The 15,271-nt window shown below is 39.6% G+C and overlaps 1 protein-coding gene and 1 long non-coding RNA gene across 7 annotated transcripts in view; one reads left to right on the top strand and one right to left on the bottom strand.

The window, feature by feature from the left end:
- NPAS3 (neuronal PAS domain protein 3) overlaps nt 1-1,888 on the bottom strand; it is a 592,726-nt gene extending 590,838 nt beyond the window's left edge. For 4 of the 6 annotated variants that reach the window (XM_072930745.1, XM_041716413.2, XM_072930746.1 and 1 more), the window contains exon 1: nt 1,242-1,602. In XM_072930745.1, the coding sequence (XP_072786846.1) occupies nt 1,242-1,399 (158 nt within the window). In that variant the 5' untranslated portion in view covers nt 1,400-1,602. The other 2 variants (XM_032748493.3, XM_072930747.1) reach the window with 2 other exon arrangements.
- LOC140684388 (uncharacterized) overlaps nt 1,386-15,271 on the top strand; it is a 44,033-nt gene continuing 30,147 nt past the window's right edge. The window contains exon 1 of the long non-coding RNA XR_012056598.1: nt 1,386-1,503. This is a non-coding gene — a long non-coding RNA (uncharacterized lncRNA). The remainder of the gene's footprint in view (nt 1,504-15,271) is intronic.

Raw genomic sequence — 15,271 nt, 5'->3', positions numbered from 1 at the left:
CAATTAACTCTCATTTGATAAAGCCTACAAAAGTTACCATCAAACATTTTCTATCACAGGCATCAAAACTATAGGAAGCAACACAAAAGTTGCTGAACGACAGAGCAGGCAATAGTTAGTTATCTAAATCTGGCTCCTAAACTAATTAAGTTTGAAATATTATTCTGAAGCTTCCTAATTTTTTCTCTTTTACACCATAGGGATGTTTAGTTTGGACGTTTAAGATTATACAGAATTTTTCTCGGTATTTAATTTAATGCAATAGTGGAAATCAAGATACTCGGGACAGTGCCCTTTTTATTGCATTTAGAGAAATGTAAATGTTTTGTTCCGATTTCTGTAGATCTGTTGTCTTCTACTTTTTTTTGAGGATTCGGCTACGAGTGTAAGCTTATGATAAAGCAAACTAACAGATTCAGACTTCAGGCTTAGAAACATAAAGAAATGTCAGGTAATTAATTAAGCTTCATGTTAGTATCAGCATATATCGATGAATTGTTAGGGCAATGGGGAACGTCTTTAAACTTCATGATGACTTACTGCCAACTTTCTACGCTTTGCTTCCTAAAGGCGCTCTCTGTGAATTTCCTGCATTTGCATTAGAATGCATTTAAGATGAAAAAAATAACAGTGCTGAGTATACTTAGGGTTTTGGCTATATTTCCCTGTAGTAACAGGTGACATGCTAAAACTGTTAAAACTACAATGTGGAATTCCAAGTGTGCAACCCCAAGTGAAAATTGTACTCATTCTTGGTTGAAAGAAAATTATCAATCAGCATACCATGATCAATTATCCCCCTGGCTGCCACACACTGGGATTTGCACAAGGCATTGACATTGAGAAATTCCTCTTTAGAAAGGATGAGCAGACGGGATCCCAAACTTTGCAGCAGCCAAGCTAAGATGCCGGGGTCTCACTTTTTTTTTCTTTCTTTTCTTTTTTTTTTTTTCCTATTGTTGCTTTACAGCTCATCCAGGACAAAACTAGGAGATTGTGTTTACTTCTCAGTGCATTTTAAAAGATGCTGTATTTTTAAAAAAGTAAAAAAAAAAAAAAAAAAGAGAAAAATACACCCTCCCCTCCAACCAAGCTCTCCCCCCCGGAACAAAACAGAAATGAGAGATATTTAAAAAAAAAAAAAAAAAAAAAAGAAAACAAAGAAACACAAAAGCACAAAGAAAAAGCAAGTGAGGGAGCCTCAAGAAGAGCCGCACACCCCTCTCCCAGTCGGTGCTCACCGTTGTTGGTAGGAGGTGATGCCCTGGACGTTTTGTGGGTTGCCGTTGGCCGCGGCGCCGGCTCTCCCCATGCCCGGCGCCGCCGGCACCCCCCCGGCCGCCCCGCCGGCCGCCGCCGCCGTCACCTGCACGCTGAAATCCGGGAAGATCCTGATCATCCCCGCGGCTCAGCACCCGGCGAGTGTCGGCGAAGAGGTGCAGCAGCAGCGACTCTCCCTCCGGCGGCTGCAGCAGCAGAGCCAGGCACACTGCAATCCCATTAGTGAGTGGCGGCCACTGTGAGTGAGGACGGGCGCTTTGATGTGAGCGGCTGGGCTGAGATTGAGGAGTTTGGGGGGGCTAGGGGTAAAGGGGGGGGGGGGAAATTTACCGAATTGCAAACATGCAACGCGTGAAGATTTGGGAAGCGAAGTTGAATATCAGAGCTACCAAGGAAAAAAAAAAAAAAAAAAAAAAAAAGGTATGTCGAATACTACTGGAGCTGTAGATATAGGCGAAAAATCCAAGCTAAGGAGGGACGGGGAGGAGAGAGGGGGGCGCAATTACTTTAGCGGTGCAGTGAAAATGATGAGCAGCAAATGTTGCCTTTTTTCCCTCCTCCTTCTCGTCCCTCCACCCCCCACCCTCCACCCGAAATGCAAGTCTTAGAGGATTTCTCTGTCTCAATGAAGTAATAATAAAGGCGGCTGACCACAGTCTGGGTTAGCGCCAACTGTGCGGGGGGGCCGGGGGTGGGGTGGGAAGGCGAGGGGGGGGGAAGGGGAGGAATATCCCTGCTCCCAGAGTCCTGAGGAGAAGAGGAAGAGTGGAGGATTGTTGCAGCACAAGTTCTCGCTCTTGGTAACTTGCTTTTGCTCTCCTAGAGGCACCCCGCAGCCCCCCTTCGTCTCTTTTCTTTCCTCTCTGTGAAGGGACGGTTTTCACAAGCGAGGAAATGCGCCGCTTTTGTGCAAAGGCAGAGTTTGTTCCTTATTCTAGGGAGCTGACTCTCCTCCCCTCCTAGTGTGCAGCAATGTTACTGCGAGTCAAACTTGTAAGGTGTGTGCTGTCTATGCACGCACTGAGCCCTATTGCTGCTCCAACATATCAATTATGGGACCGAGCGCTGCGCAGAGCCCCTGGCAGAGCTGCCCTCCGGGCGCGGCACGCACCGCACCGGCGGCGGCGCGGAGGGGCCCGGCCTCCGCCGCCCCGCGGGACGCGCGGCCGCAGCTCCACGGACGGCGCCTTTGTGCCACCCGGGGCTGCGCGCAGCCCCTCGCCTGGCCCGGGCGGGTTTGCCGTCATCCACCTCCGCCAAGTGCTTATCCCTGTGCTTGGCGCTGCGCGGCTCCACCAGCCCGCCGGGACCGCGCCCCTGCCCGTTCGGGACCAGCCGCCACCGAGCGCGCCTGGCCGCGGTGCTGCGCGGGGCGGGCGCCGCGAAGGGAGCGCGGAAAGTTGGGCGTCAGCGCAGGCCGGCGGCGGACCCTCCTCGGTTTTGCCCAGGTGGCTGCCTTGCCTTGCTTCGGCCTTGGGGTGGGCGACCTCGGTGGAGGGGACACGGAGACCCGAGCCCTCCTCGCCATGGTGCTCGGCGAGTGCTACGCGGGCTGCTCCCTCCTTCCGCAGCTGCAGTGGGAGACGAGGGGAGAGGATCCCGTCCCGGAGGGAGCCTAGCGGCTGTGCCAGTCAGAGGCAGCAGGGGAATGGCAGAAAAGCTCCCTCCTGCAGAAGGGTCCCACCAGATCGCCTCACTTCTGAGGGCGCCTCTGAACCCACGGACCCGGAGCCCCAAGCTGCTGATTGCTGGAGCTAAAAAGCGCGGTGCTTGTGGGGAGCTGGACTCTTCTCCAGCCCAGTGAGTGGACAGCTGCTAGAGCAGAAAGTAACACGCTGCGTTACTGCACCTTACACAAACAGCAGCCGTGCTGCTAACTCGTTTCTGAGGAAACCGAGGCTCATACCAAGAGGAGCTGCATGGGACAGAGCACAGGTACCAGCACTCCAGAATATATGTAGTGTTGAAAAGGCTATGGCAGCATCTCAGAAATGGGCAGAGGTCCTAGGCTGTCCCCTCGCTCCAAAGGCGTTGCAACCTTTGCTTCCCTGAATCAAAGTGGCCCCCTGGGCCAGTCTCCCCTTTTCCCATGCAACTGTGTGCCTTTTGGAGTCAACGCTTGGCTCCTAATCTAAAAATATCATCTTATCTTGATTTTTCTTCCCATTGCTGTTTCAAAGCAAATTAAGACACACCAACTTTTTGTTAAAACAGAGACTGCATTCAAATCCTTTGTATTAAATAGCATCTGTGTTTGCATTCTGTTTTAATACAAAATGCTTTGGATTGCAGCTAATACCAGGAGATATGAAACTGGTTAGTCCCCACATGTTGCACATAAAAAGAATTCATAATGAGCATCTGTGGGATGTGGAATGGATCCCATGAGTTAGCTGAAGACCTCATAACGTAAGAGCTGAGAAGCCTAAGTGAATTATGACTCTCTTTCCTCGCAAGTAGGATTAATTTTCTATCCCACTTATATTCATTATCTATCCTGTTTATACTATAGGGACATCAATTGTTTGAGTGTTAAATATGAAGTCTGTACAGAAACGTGTAGGTTAGATAGCTTGCAGAGAAGAGGGGGTTGTTATTGCTAGGAAAACTGTTATTCAAACTCCATGTTTAAAGACCAATATTAGATAAAGCTGCTCACTTTTTTAAAGGACTGCAAATTCTCCTACAACATATTTAAAATGTAAGGTTTACAAAGTACGCTCCATCTGCCTGTGGCCCTCCCAGTGATGTCAATAGGAATTTTGCATGCAGATGAAGGCCTCTATATGGCCTTTAGAGAGCAGGTCAATAAATGGCTGGAGGAATAATTAAAGACTTCTGAGCTGCTCCTTTCCTTTTTCTTACATTATAGTACAAGACTGGCATGAATATAGGCTGGGCTACCACTCTAATTGGCTATGGAATAACACTGAAAGGAATTTAAATGTGGGCAGTAGCCATTTTCCAAATGATCACTCCATTACAGTAGTTTTGTCTGTCAATGTATGGCCAGGCAGTAGAGTGGATGTAATCATGTCGAAGTGCCCATCCATTGATTGTCACTCTTTGCTCTACATTGGCAACTCTAAGCAGACTTTCACGTTTCAAAGAGACAGCCAGGACGAAGAGTCTGCCTTTAGCCAAGCTTGCTTCATCTTAGTATTGAAAGTCACTGCTTTTCATCCATGTAGGCAGAGCCAGGATCTCTCGATATTTAATAAGATCTCTTATGAGTATTGATTAATATCTTAAGTGTTAATGTAACTAAAAGTTCAGTCTTGATAACTTTGCTTGTACAAGTAGACCCACTAAGTTGCTGGAAGTACTGACAAATAGTTTTGCATGTTAGAAGGCAAGCAGGATTCAAAGGTAGCTTTGTAAATGTCTAGAATTCAGAAGCATTTTCTCTGCCATAGCTCTTAAAAGACACCAAATAAAAAACATGATCTCATATTTGAAGAAAATTCCATTTTGATTGTTTGTATCTTTTGTTCCCCCCAGATGAATCCCAATGGTAAAATCCAGTAGGAATTTCTGAGACTTACTTTATACACCGATGAAAATATCCATCATCAAGCTTATGCTTGGTGCCATATTAAATAGTGTGGACCCAATTTGCCACATATTTCACCAGTGCTACAACATACCACGATGGATTTAACTTAATTTGCAGCAGTATGGTAGCATAAATGAGATGAGAATAAACCCTAATATTTTTACTTTATTTCTCATTCTGGTCAAATTATTGACAGCTTCTGGTGTCTGATTGACATAGTTTTTGTCTCAATATCATATACTATTGCAAGATATGCTGCAAGTTGCTTTAGTATTGATTAAGCAAAGAAATATTTTAATAGGGTACTGCTGTTTCTAACTATGTGCAGTAGACCTTCCTCTCAGGCAAAAACATAGCAAAAATAAAAATTAAAACTACATGACAATATGTAATACAATATCATTTAATATTTATGCTTTTCATATACCTCTCTACCACAATTATATATTATATCTTTATTCGCATTGTCAGTATACTACTGTTCCTTTCACAGGTGAAAAAAATATCTCTTCTCTGGAAATTCATTTCCATTTACTTAAAGTTAAATGGTTTGACTTTGAATTTTCATTATCTGCTGTTGGAAAGAGCCTGTGACAGGTATGAGAGAGAATGCTACAAAGCTTCATTGTATCATCTAATTTTTGCTTCACTTTAGTCAGATATCATTTAGGTGGAGAGTAAAATAGTATACATAGAACAGGATAAGATAGAACAAAACAGAACAGAAATAAAATGAAAATAGGATATATAATGAATTACAGTAGAAAAATGCCTTTATCTTGAAGTGATTTTTTTTTTTACTTATACTGATTCCTCACTAGTAAGAAAATTGAACTAATTTTATATAAAAGGAATATGTCATAACAGGATATGGCATTTATCTTCCTGAGATAGGGGTGACCTCATCATTCACAAGTGGTGTAGCTATGAATGAGTAATCAGCCTCCCCACCCATTAAGTGTAGATAAAGTCCACATCTTCTGTCTAAGTATTAAATATTCGATTTATTATTTTACAACTCACCATCTCTACAAGTGTTCACTGACTGATGCTTCGGTTGCTGCTGCCAGTATGTATTGTCAGTGGAAAGCAGAAGAAGCTCCTCAAAAGGTGCCCTGTATAATAGAGAATGAAAGATGAGAAGGAAAATGAAAATAACAGATGAGAAGAAAACAAGAGAAAATGGACCTGTAGGAAAAAAAATTATGGGCAGAACAGAGATGAGGAAATTCTTTAACTGACCTATACTTTTGTTGTCTGTAATATTCCAAGAGCTTTATAACATACAAGCAGTGAAAATATTTTTCATATTAATACCTCACATATATCAGCTACCTCCTATCTCAAGTTATATTGCTCAAGTTGTTCCCAGAAGAATTTATATATGTATAATGTGAGAGAAATATATAGTTAGGAAAAAAATCTCTTTTTACTATTTATCAGCAGTGCACATTAGGGAAGAGTCACAGTTAAAAAAATACAGTTTATTTCTAGAACTATATAAGATAACATAATTTTCTCTTTCAAATGATGTCACGTGCTGCATTTTGTTTTCATTCCTTTGTAAAAGCAATGTGTGCAGTTTAAAGAAAATATTCCAAATTTAATTTTAAATCCGAAAGAACTGTTCATCTGTTTAGAAGAAAGAGCTCTAAATAGAACCTGAAGTCAGGAGAAAGACCATTAAATGAAAATACTCAAATATTTTCCATCTTCACCATTCCTTGACATGAACTAATGGTTGGAAGAATGGATAAGGGAAATGTCTTTTCTGAAAGGTTTTGCTAGGACTGAAAGGTAAGTTTAAGGTAACCCCTTCCCACCCCACCCCCCTCCGCCCCTCAGTATTCCAACAAAAAAAAAAAAAAAAAAGCAGGCAGAGAGTAAGATAGAAAGAAAGTGCCTGGGGAACATAGCATCACTATCGAAATCATAAAAGATGTATAAGGACATCAGTGGAAGAACTAGAAAAACTATTAGAAGAATGCCCTCCAGGGCTATCCCAGTGGCTCAGCGATTAGTGCCCCACTGCCGGTGGAAGAACTCGGGGAATGTCTGAGGCTGAGCTTGGGATCTCCTTCATTGGTACTGGCAGCTGAGAGCCCTGTGAGCACCGGCCGCAGTGCAGAAAGGCTGAACATCGCTCACACCCCCAAAAGTCTGTGCCTAGGCTGTGCTTACACCACTGAAACTGCCTCAGGAAGGAGTATCATGCCTTCCTTCAAATCATCAGCTTTTTTAATTTTATTCTCTGTGTGAAAGCAAAGGAGCACCTCTGGCCCACCATGGACAGGTCATCTTCCAAGGCTGGAGTATGAGAGTTAAAGTCAATTTCTATGGCTTGTATACTTAGCACTGGCCCTACATTTTAGTGAGTGAGTTATCTCTTAGCACCAGAGGTTTTCTGCAGTGTTGATCACCCACAAATTTTCTAACATCTCAGGCAGATTGAGAGGCAGCTAGCTCATTTTTTCAGAGTCTACCTGCTTCTGCAGATCCATGATGTTCCTCCAGGCAGTTTTAGCACCTGTGTTTTAATTTCCCATGTCTCAAGATCAGTCTTATGCCTCCAAAGTAATGTGCTACTTCACTGACATCAAATTAGGACTATGGAGACCAAAACTAAATTTTGCTGCTTCCACCTCCTCAAAAACCCTATCTATCCCACACAGCCTGATAAGAAGCCTTATTGGAAAAAGTGGAAAAACAAATCAAGTAGGTGTTTTTTATCTCCAGGGCTTTTAAGAACTGCCATCATATTATCCTGTGTTTTCACCACATTCAGATTTTTGGTCCTATTCGTCCATAAGTGAAAAACTATAAAAAACACAGGGCTAGTCAACACACTTTTTTTCTTTTATCTGTTTGTTTACATTTATTTGTAGCCTCTTGTCAGCGCTCCCAAACAAAATAATTTGCACCTGCTAGTGTGTCCCGGAAGATCAGGATCAAAAGACAGCTCAAGGTTTTTGACTGCACTTAGAGGAGGACCTTTCCCTTACTAAATGGTCAGTCTCTTCTTATTAAGAAGGAATGGAAACCAAATATGTTCTCTTTCTCCTAATTATTTTCTTAACAAATCCAAGTCAATGATACATACAGCAAAAAAAGCATTGAGCTTTCACTCAGAGTTTTTTCAGACAAGCCTACTACAGTCCAGCGTAGTCTCTCTTCCTTGGTGGCAACTGTTAGTGCTCTGCTGAGTCATGCAGCAGTGAACATTGAACAAAAATATCCCCATGCCTGTGTCTTATCTCCTACAGTCCAAATTGCATCCAGTGCAGTTTGAAGCTGTGCTAGGTCCTCAAACACATGCTTCTCCATAGCTGATGTGGTGGGGCTTTTTCTGTTTTATTACAGCATTATTTTTATTACAGTGCACTGTGTTCCTGTGTAGCAGTCCCAGGTACAGGGCAGCCATGTACATCTTGTGGCTCTGCTAAGAGTTTCTGAAACTTCAAGCACACATAAAAATCAGAAATAAATACTTTGATCTTTGGTCTTACTGTTTTTCTAAAAATAATTAAACTTTATAAGGAGGTATATATGTGTCAAAAACTTGAATGTAGGCTAGCCTGTTTGAAAATGCATCTTTGTGCAGGCATAGGAATCTCTAGCGGAGTCCCTTTCTTATTTATAACTATTTATTATTCAGCAGTTTCAGTTCACCCTATGAAGATGATTGTCCAAATTTGTTCATTCCTTTTTACCTCAATTCAATCACCAAGCATACTTACAGGTTTTTATCAAATCTTACTTTTTCAATTTCAAATTTCTCTTGGGTAAAAACCAACTAAACCTTCCTAGTGTTTTTATATGGTCTATCACAAACCTTAAAGAGTAAGCTTTATTCTCTTCAAAGATAGACCTCCATTCACATTACCTGCTCTTTCTATCATTGCTATCCATACTATAATAACTATTGAAAATAACTACCAATGTTACATGCAGCACCTGAGAAGTGTCCTTACATTTCCCACTTCAAAATTCTTTTCCTGGAGACTTAATTTTGCCAAAACTGTAAAACAGTTGGTTAGAAGACATCTTAGTCCACTGCTAGAGACCTTCATTTTAATTTTCTTTTTCAAAGGTAAGGTAGCCCACCAACTGGCCACATCATTTTGCAAGCAGACACCTAGTGATTTGTTATTAGGTCCAGTTATATCTGCAAGGTGATTAATTAATACTAACCTTTCAAAAGTATTCCAGGGTTGAATCCTCACTATCATACATAGGCACTAGAATTTAACTCTCCTGTTGTCTTGGAATGTTAGGTAACTGGTTTTCATGCACAAGTATTCAGAAGCCTAGTCAACCCCAAATGGAGGTCATTATCTGTAATACAGCCCTTGTTTGGAGAGTAAAACTGGGGATTTCCTGAGGCTTCATGCTGTGAGAAGAGGAACAGGGGAGCAAAAGATGAGTCAATGCCTTTTCCCAGCACCAAGTACTGAAGTTAATGTGCATTTGAATCTCTATTTCTTTGTTCAGAATAACTGTAAATGTTCTCTTGTGGAGAAATTGCCCAATCTAAAGATGATTGTAGTTACACAGTCACTCAAGTGAATTAATGCAGGGAAACAAAGAGGACTCACTTCATCACTAATGAACACAAGCAGTGTGCAGTGGCTGACTGATCCCTGGCTGCTCTGGTGTACTAGCCTGGATACCAGCAACAGTGTCTGCTTTGGAGAGCAGCAGTGTGTGCCTTCCTAACAGCTAATTATTTCTGCAGAGTGACAGTATGATGTTGATTAAAAATATATATTAATATATATGGTATATTATACCTATAAATATATCTTGCCTGATTTATTTGGTCTGAGCTCATCTATAAATTGTCTGGCTTCTGAAGGAAAATGGCAAAATTGTCTTGCATTTAGAGGGATAGATTTCAAGTTAAATCAGAGGTTAGAACAAAAAAAAAAAAAAAATCCAAATGAATAACAAACTCCCAAGAGCTCAAACAAAGCAAATTTTAATACATGAATATCAGAAGGCGTGTGTATGTCTTGATCAGAGAACAAACCTAAGATATGGATAGATGGGAAAAAATGGTCAGGTAATACTTTCCCTCTGAAAAAACAAGAATAAGAAGAGCATTCTAGTACAGCATAGTGGTTAGATATTCAATAAGCCTGATTCAGTCATGAATTTGAGTAATGGAGATGCTGTCCATTTCAAGCAAGGAAGCAAAAGCAAACATACTCCTCGTCCATCAATTATCTCCATTGTCAGTTTAATTTCAAGGAAGAAATTAAAGATATCCTGCATTTTCCTAAAAAATAAATTGAACAAAAAAACGCAACTAACCAGCCATCCAAAAAAAATCAAAAACCAAAAAACCAAAACAAAAGTGCAAAATGAAACAAAAGCAAAATAAAAAAGAACTCCACACAAAACTAAGCCTCATCAAAAAAACCCAAACCAAAACAGCATTCTCAAAATACATACTTATATGGCTTTCATTAAGGTTAAGGAGGAATGCTAATCCATTTGGTTTTAATATGTCATTTTGCATTTTTCATTTTTCCCTATGCCCTCCCAACAAAAGTTTATAGGAAAGCACTAGAACAAACTCTAGAAGATGCTTCTTTCTTTCCTATGAGGTAGTATTTGGTACTGCTTATCAGTATGTCAACTACAATCACAAGACACAAGTTTTCACTGAATTATATTGATGTTTGCTTTCGTCTTTATAAGGTGTTTGAACATTCAGTCTTGAAAGTCTGATAGTAGAATGAGTGGCCTGATGCTGTTAAAAATTACTATTAAAGTGAATTGAGAGTAATTTTTAATAATGTTTTATTGGAATCAATGGGCCAAGATTATCAGAAGTGAGTCTCATTGGAGTTGTGGAGATTCATTTTTTTATGTGAAGTCACTGAAGTCAAAGGTAACAGGCTACAGAAAGTTAACCCCACACAGCACGATTACATTCAATGTAGCCTCATCTTGTGGCAAAAAAGCCACTTTACTAAGTATAGGATTCGTGTATCACTTTCACACAATATATTAAAAAACCCAGAGGATGTCGCAGAGGATGGTGAGGTAACTAGTACAGCTAGGCTTTTAGGGTAATTGCACAATACTGCTTAATAGCACAGATAAACTACTACAGCATGCTTTCAAGACAGAAATGTTAGGCAAGATATCCTACACCCTATACCCTTTAAACAGTACCTCAAATTCTTGCTTTTGCTAGACAGTCATGAGAATCAGGCTAAAGGACTCTTATGTCTCATCTAGGGGGTGGCAACCCTAAAAAGACACATTTGTTGCCCCTCTCCCTGAAAACTAAAGAAATAAGAGCAAAACTACCTCCACTTTAGTGAAAATTTAGAGGGTTTGCAACAATTGATTAATCAAGAATAAATGTAGCTACTTATCAAGAAAAGGAATCTTCAATCAACATGCAAGATGTTCAGAGGAGCTTACGTAAAACCAGCAGATGCACAGCTAGATCCTGTTATGTTTTGTATGAGTCCAAAGTGAGAGACAGCCTTTGCATTACCATTCCATGGATTCTGTCATTCCACAAACACCACTGTATAATCACATTACAGTAGAAAATTGTGTCAATGGAAAAATACAATAAAAAAAGCATTAATTAAATACATGAAGGTAAGTATATAGTTCAAAGTTATTACATATAGTATAATTGATAAGCAGTTTTAGGTTTTAGGGTTTTTTTCCTCCATAAATAAAAAATATTCTTTATGGTCTAGATCTGTTTCCCATCAATTAAATATTATAATACAAACTCTTAGTATAAGCACAGCAATTCCAAGTTCCACTGGATGCTTAAGACTTTATATTCATTAATGTCTTTGCAGCTCAGAATAATTCTGTAATTGTGAAACCCCTGGAGTGAAAGTATTACTTAATGTCTCATCAACACTGGGACAAAGGACATAAGTCAACTTTGATGTGTATAAGGTAACAAAAGTTTTAAAAAGTATGTGCAATATAGGACTTTAAAAGTCTAAATCAGATTGTAGATTAGGTCTCAAATTTATCCTCCCAAACTCCAGGTGGGAGTGATGAGAATGAAGCAGCAAAATGCTACATATTGTCTCCTTCAATTCTTAATAGCCGATTTTGTTCATTCTGCCTTAGCTGCTGGAAGCAAATCAGTTATCTCAGTACTGAAGACATTTCTGTAACTTGCAAGCCACACCAGCACAGAGCAGGCTTTTCAGGTCCGCTTGGAAGTGTTGGCTCCTGACCAGCTACACTGGTACAATACTCTGCTACACTGCTCACACTGATGCCAGCTCTCTTTTACTGCCAGCTCTCCACAAAGGTTGTGAAGAATTTTCATCTGCTCTTGCTTGGCCTTGTGATGCAGATTCATAGAAACAGGTAATTGCAAGGGAATATCATGCTTTTTACCTTTTTCTCTTAAACATTCCCTGAGATTTTTTTCATCATAAAAATGGTCATTTAAAACTTTTTCTATCTTAGAAAAAAATCAAACCCTACAACTTATATTTTATATCTGCAGATATTCCTAAAAAAACTCTTCCTAGAGTGACATGGAGTTACTGAAATACGCAGTAATCAAAAATTATTTTGGGAAAGCATCATGGTCAATCCTTGGCAGGTCACTGAAAACTGGCTTACTGGCTCTGGCCAAGGCAAGGTCTCTGTGTTAGCAGCTGTGCTTGTTTCTTCCTTGGAGAACATAAAGGGACGACTAGTCAAAGTCCCAATAGCTTCTGAAGGATTAATGTTACTGAAAAAAAAAAAGAATGAAAAATATGTTTTGACATATTTTGAAAAAATAATTGATGTTAGAAAGTCAGATGCCAGGATTAGTCAAATCAATGTGACTTGAAATGGCAGATACAATAAACCCTAAAAAGAAAAATCTTTTATGGTAACTTTATCACAGTGTTCATTGTAGAAGGGCATATATATAATTATGTATGCATGGTAGAACCCCTGTAAAGTAATAACTTTTAATGAATAGCCCTGTTAAAATAATACATTTCTGGGCACCAAACCAAATATGTACAGGAATACAGTGCAAACCTTCTGAATGATAAAGCAGGCAACTAAAAAAGAAAATAAAGAAACTAACAAAAAGAATATTTAGTAGGAAATTGGACTGATACACCTGCTTATATTAATAGCTGTACATGTTTTCATGAAATCAAAATAAATTTGATAAAAGAGACTTTTGAAATTACTATGTGCTGTACAAATATTGTTTAATAAAAATAAAAGATTTTTCCTTGAGAAAGTTGATTCTAATTTCATCTCTTTTGCTGATTTCAAAAGAATTATACCAGGAATGCATCTGTTCCTTTTAGAGTATTTGTTTCATGGTAGTTGTATGTTTTGTTTTATTAGGACAGCACTGCACACTGTTTGATAGAAAACCAGTCTCTGATCAGCAAACCTAATTCTACTTAAAAAGCTTTATACCTCATGGAGTGCTTAGATCCAGGTTCTTAAATAGTTTTATGTGTCCTACTCTTTTAAAAAATAAAAAGTGATACTACCTAAGTTTTAGATCTTCAGTGATACTTGATTTTCTGAACTTCAGCGAGTGCCAAGGTCACCAAGTCTCAGTAGGCAGCCAGTATATTGATGCTTCAGACATATGCTGTCATTCTCACGTGACATTTAGCCTTTTCCCCTGAATTTGGGAGCCAAAGCTGGTGACTATATATAGCCTGAGAACGATGGGAGCAGAGCACATGAATGTTTGTTTCATTTTGCATAAGAAATTGGCTTATCAGGGGGACCTGAACTTCGAAGGACCATGTCAAACATTCAGTTTTGCTTCCCTGAGCAACAGGTTACCAACATACAAGATCCTCAGGAATGTGATTAGCTTATTAAGACTTTCATTAAGATTATATCTTCCAGATCTCCAGTTCTGAGATCAGATCAATTTGTTGCTAAAATTCATTCTCATTTTAAAAGGGAAGGAGACAATACCTCTAGGAAAGGGGGAAGTGACCCACCTAGTGAGCAACCTACTTCTAAGTGACAAAAAAGTCTTAAAACAAAAAATTTCTCAAAAAAACACTGGAAAATTTAATTTGTATAATGGATAGCAAGGTATGAGAAATAAAGAGTAGTGTCAAATACTACAGAATATGAAAACATCATAGTGAATTAATTTTCTAAATTATATTTTGGAGGTTAAGTATTTCTTGACTTGATAAGACTGTAGTACTGGTTTCAGTGTCACTTTGTGCTTCATGAATTTATTTCACTTGTCACACACTCTTAATTCAAAAGATATGTATTACTGAGAGATTGTTGAAATGATTCCTGGAATATTCTAACAGATGATGCAAGAACAGTTAAAGCTAATGTTAAGAGATAGTGATGTTCCATATCAAGTAAATTCGTCTATTTTACATCTCTTGATGCTTCAATCTAAACCCAGAACTACTCCATCTCCCTGTGAAGACTGTGAGAGAGCCTTCTGCCATGGTGGCTTGTTTTGAAGTTGCTTGAATTAGCAGGCAGTGCTTTGGATCTATATTTCTATGGATGAAATACAGCAGATTAAGTGATTCTAAGCTGTTAACCTCAGCCTCTATCCTTCTATCTGTTTTAGAGTTCTTGTGATTCATTGCCATTCTCCTGAAGTCACAGAGAAAGGACAGACGGTTTTAATTACCATCAAAAAAAAAAAAAAAAACCCACACCAAAAAACTATCAGGCATATGGAGATAACAGCCCAGAATTTTTACGAGACCTTGGAGAAGTTAGCTTGCCAGAATTTGAAACCTTAGAAGTTGACTTATTTTAGCTTCGGAGAAAATTTCCTGAGCCTCTGATTTTTTTTTTTTCCAGAAGAATCTGAGAATAAAATGACTGATATATGACCTTTGCTTAGAAATGGATGAGAGAGAAGGTATACAAATAACAATACCTGAAAAATATTTGTTGTAGCATGGGTCCCCACAGGGTAATAATTAGCATTGACTCCATGATCCCAGAAGGCTGAACAATCACTTTTTTATATATACTATATTTATTAAGAAACTCATCACCCTTAAGGACAGGCGGATACCTTTTTACCTGATTGATCCTTGAATATCCAAACACCATCACCACTGGCCAATTAAAAAATCACCCTTTGGTAAACAAATCTCCCTAACACATTCCACATGTTCACAACAACAGGTGCAGCAAGTGAAGATAAGAATTGCTTGTCATTCTTTTCTCTGATCTTCTCACAGCCTTCCCCAGGCCAATGTCTGGGAAAGTTGTGCCTGCTGATCTCTGTGGCCAGAGAGCAGCTGCCACACATATTTATAAAAAGTAATTACAATTTGTTTTCAACTGCAATTTAAAGCCTATCCTCATGAAACTTGCTTGAAGTTGTATTCTTTTAGATTGAAGTTACTGAAATTTTATTGTACCAGAAAGGATTGGATCCTTACTAACCACTTTTTAATGGCT

The sequence above is a fragment of the Taeniopygia guttata genome, chromosome 5 (genome assembly GCF_048771995.1).
Source record: "Taeniopygia guttata chromosome 5, bTaeGut7.mat, whole genome shotgun sequence".
In the NCBI taxonomy this organism is placed as follows: domain Eukaryota; kingdom Metazoa; phylum Chordata; class Aves; order Passeriformes; family Estrildidae; genus Taeniopygia; species Taeniopygia guttata.
This window is presented reverse-complemented; position numbering and strand designations above follow the sequence as displayed.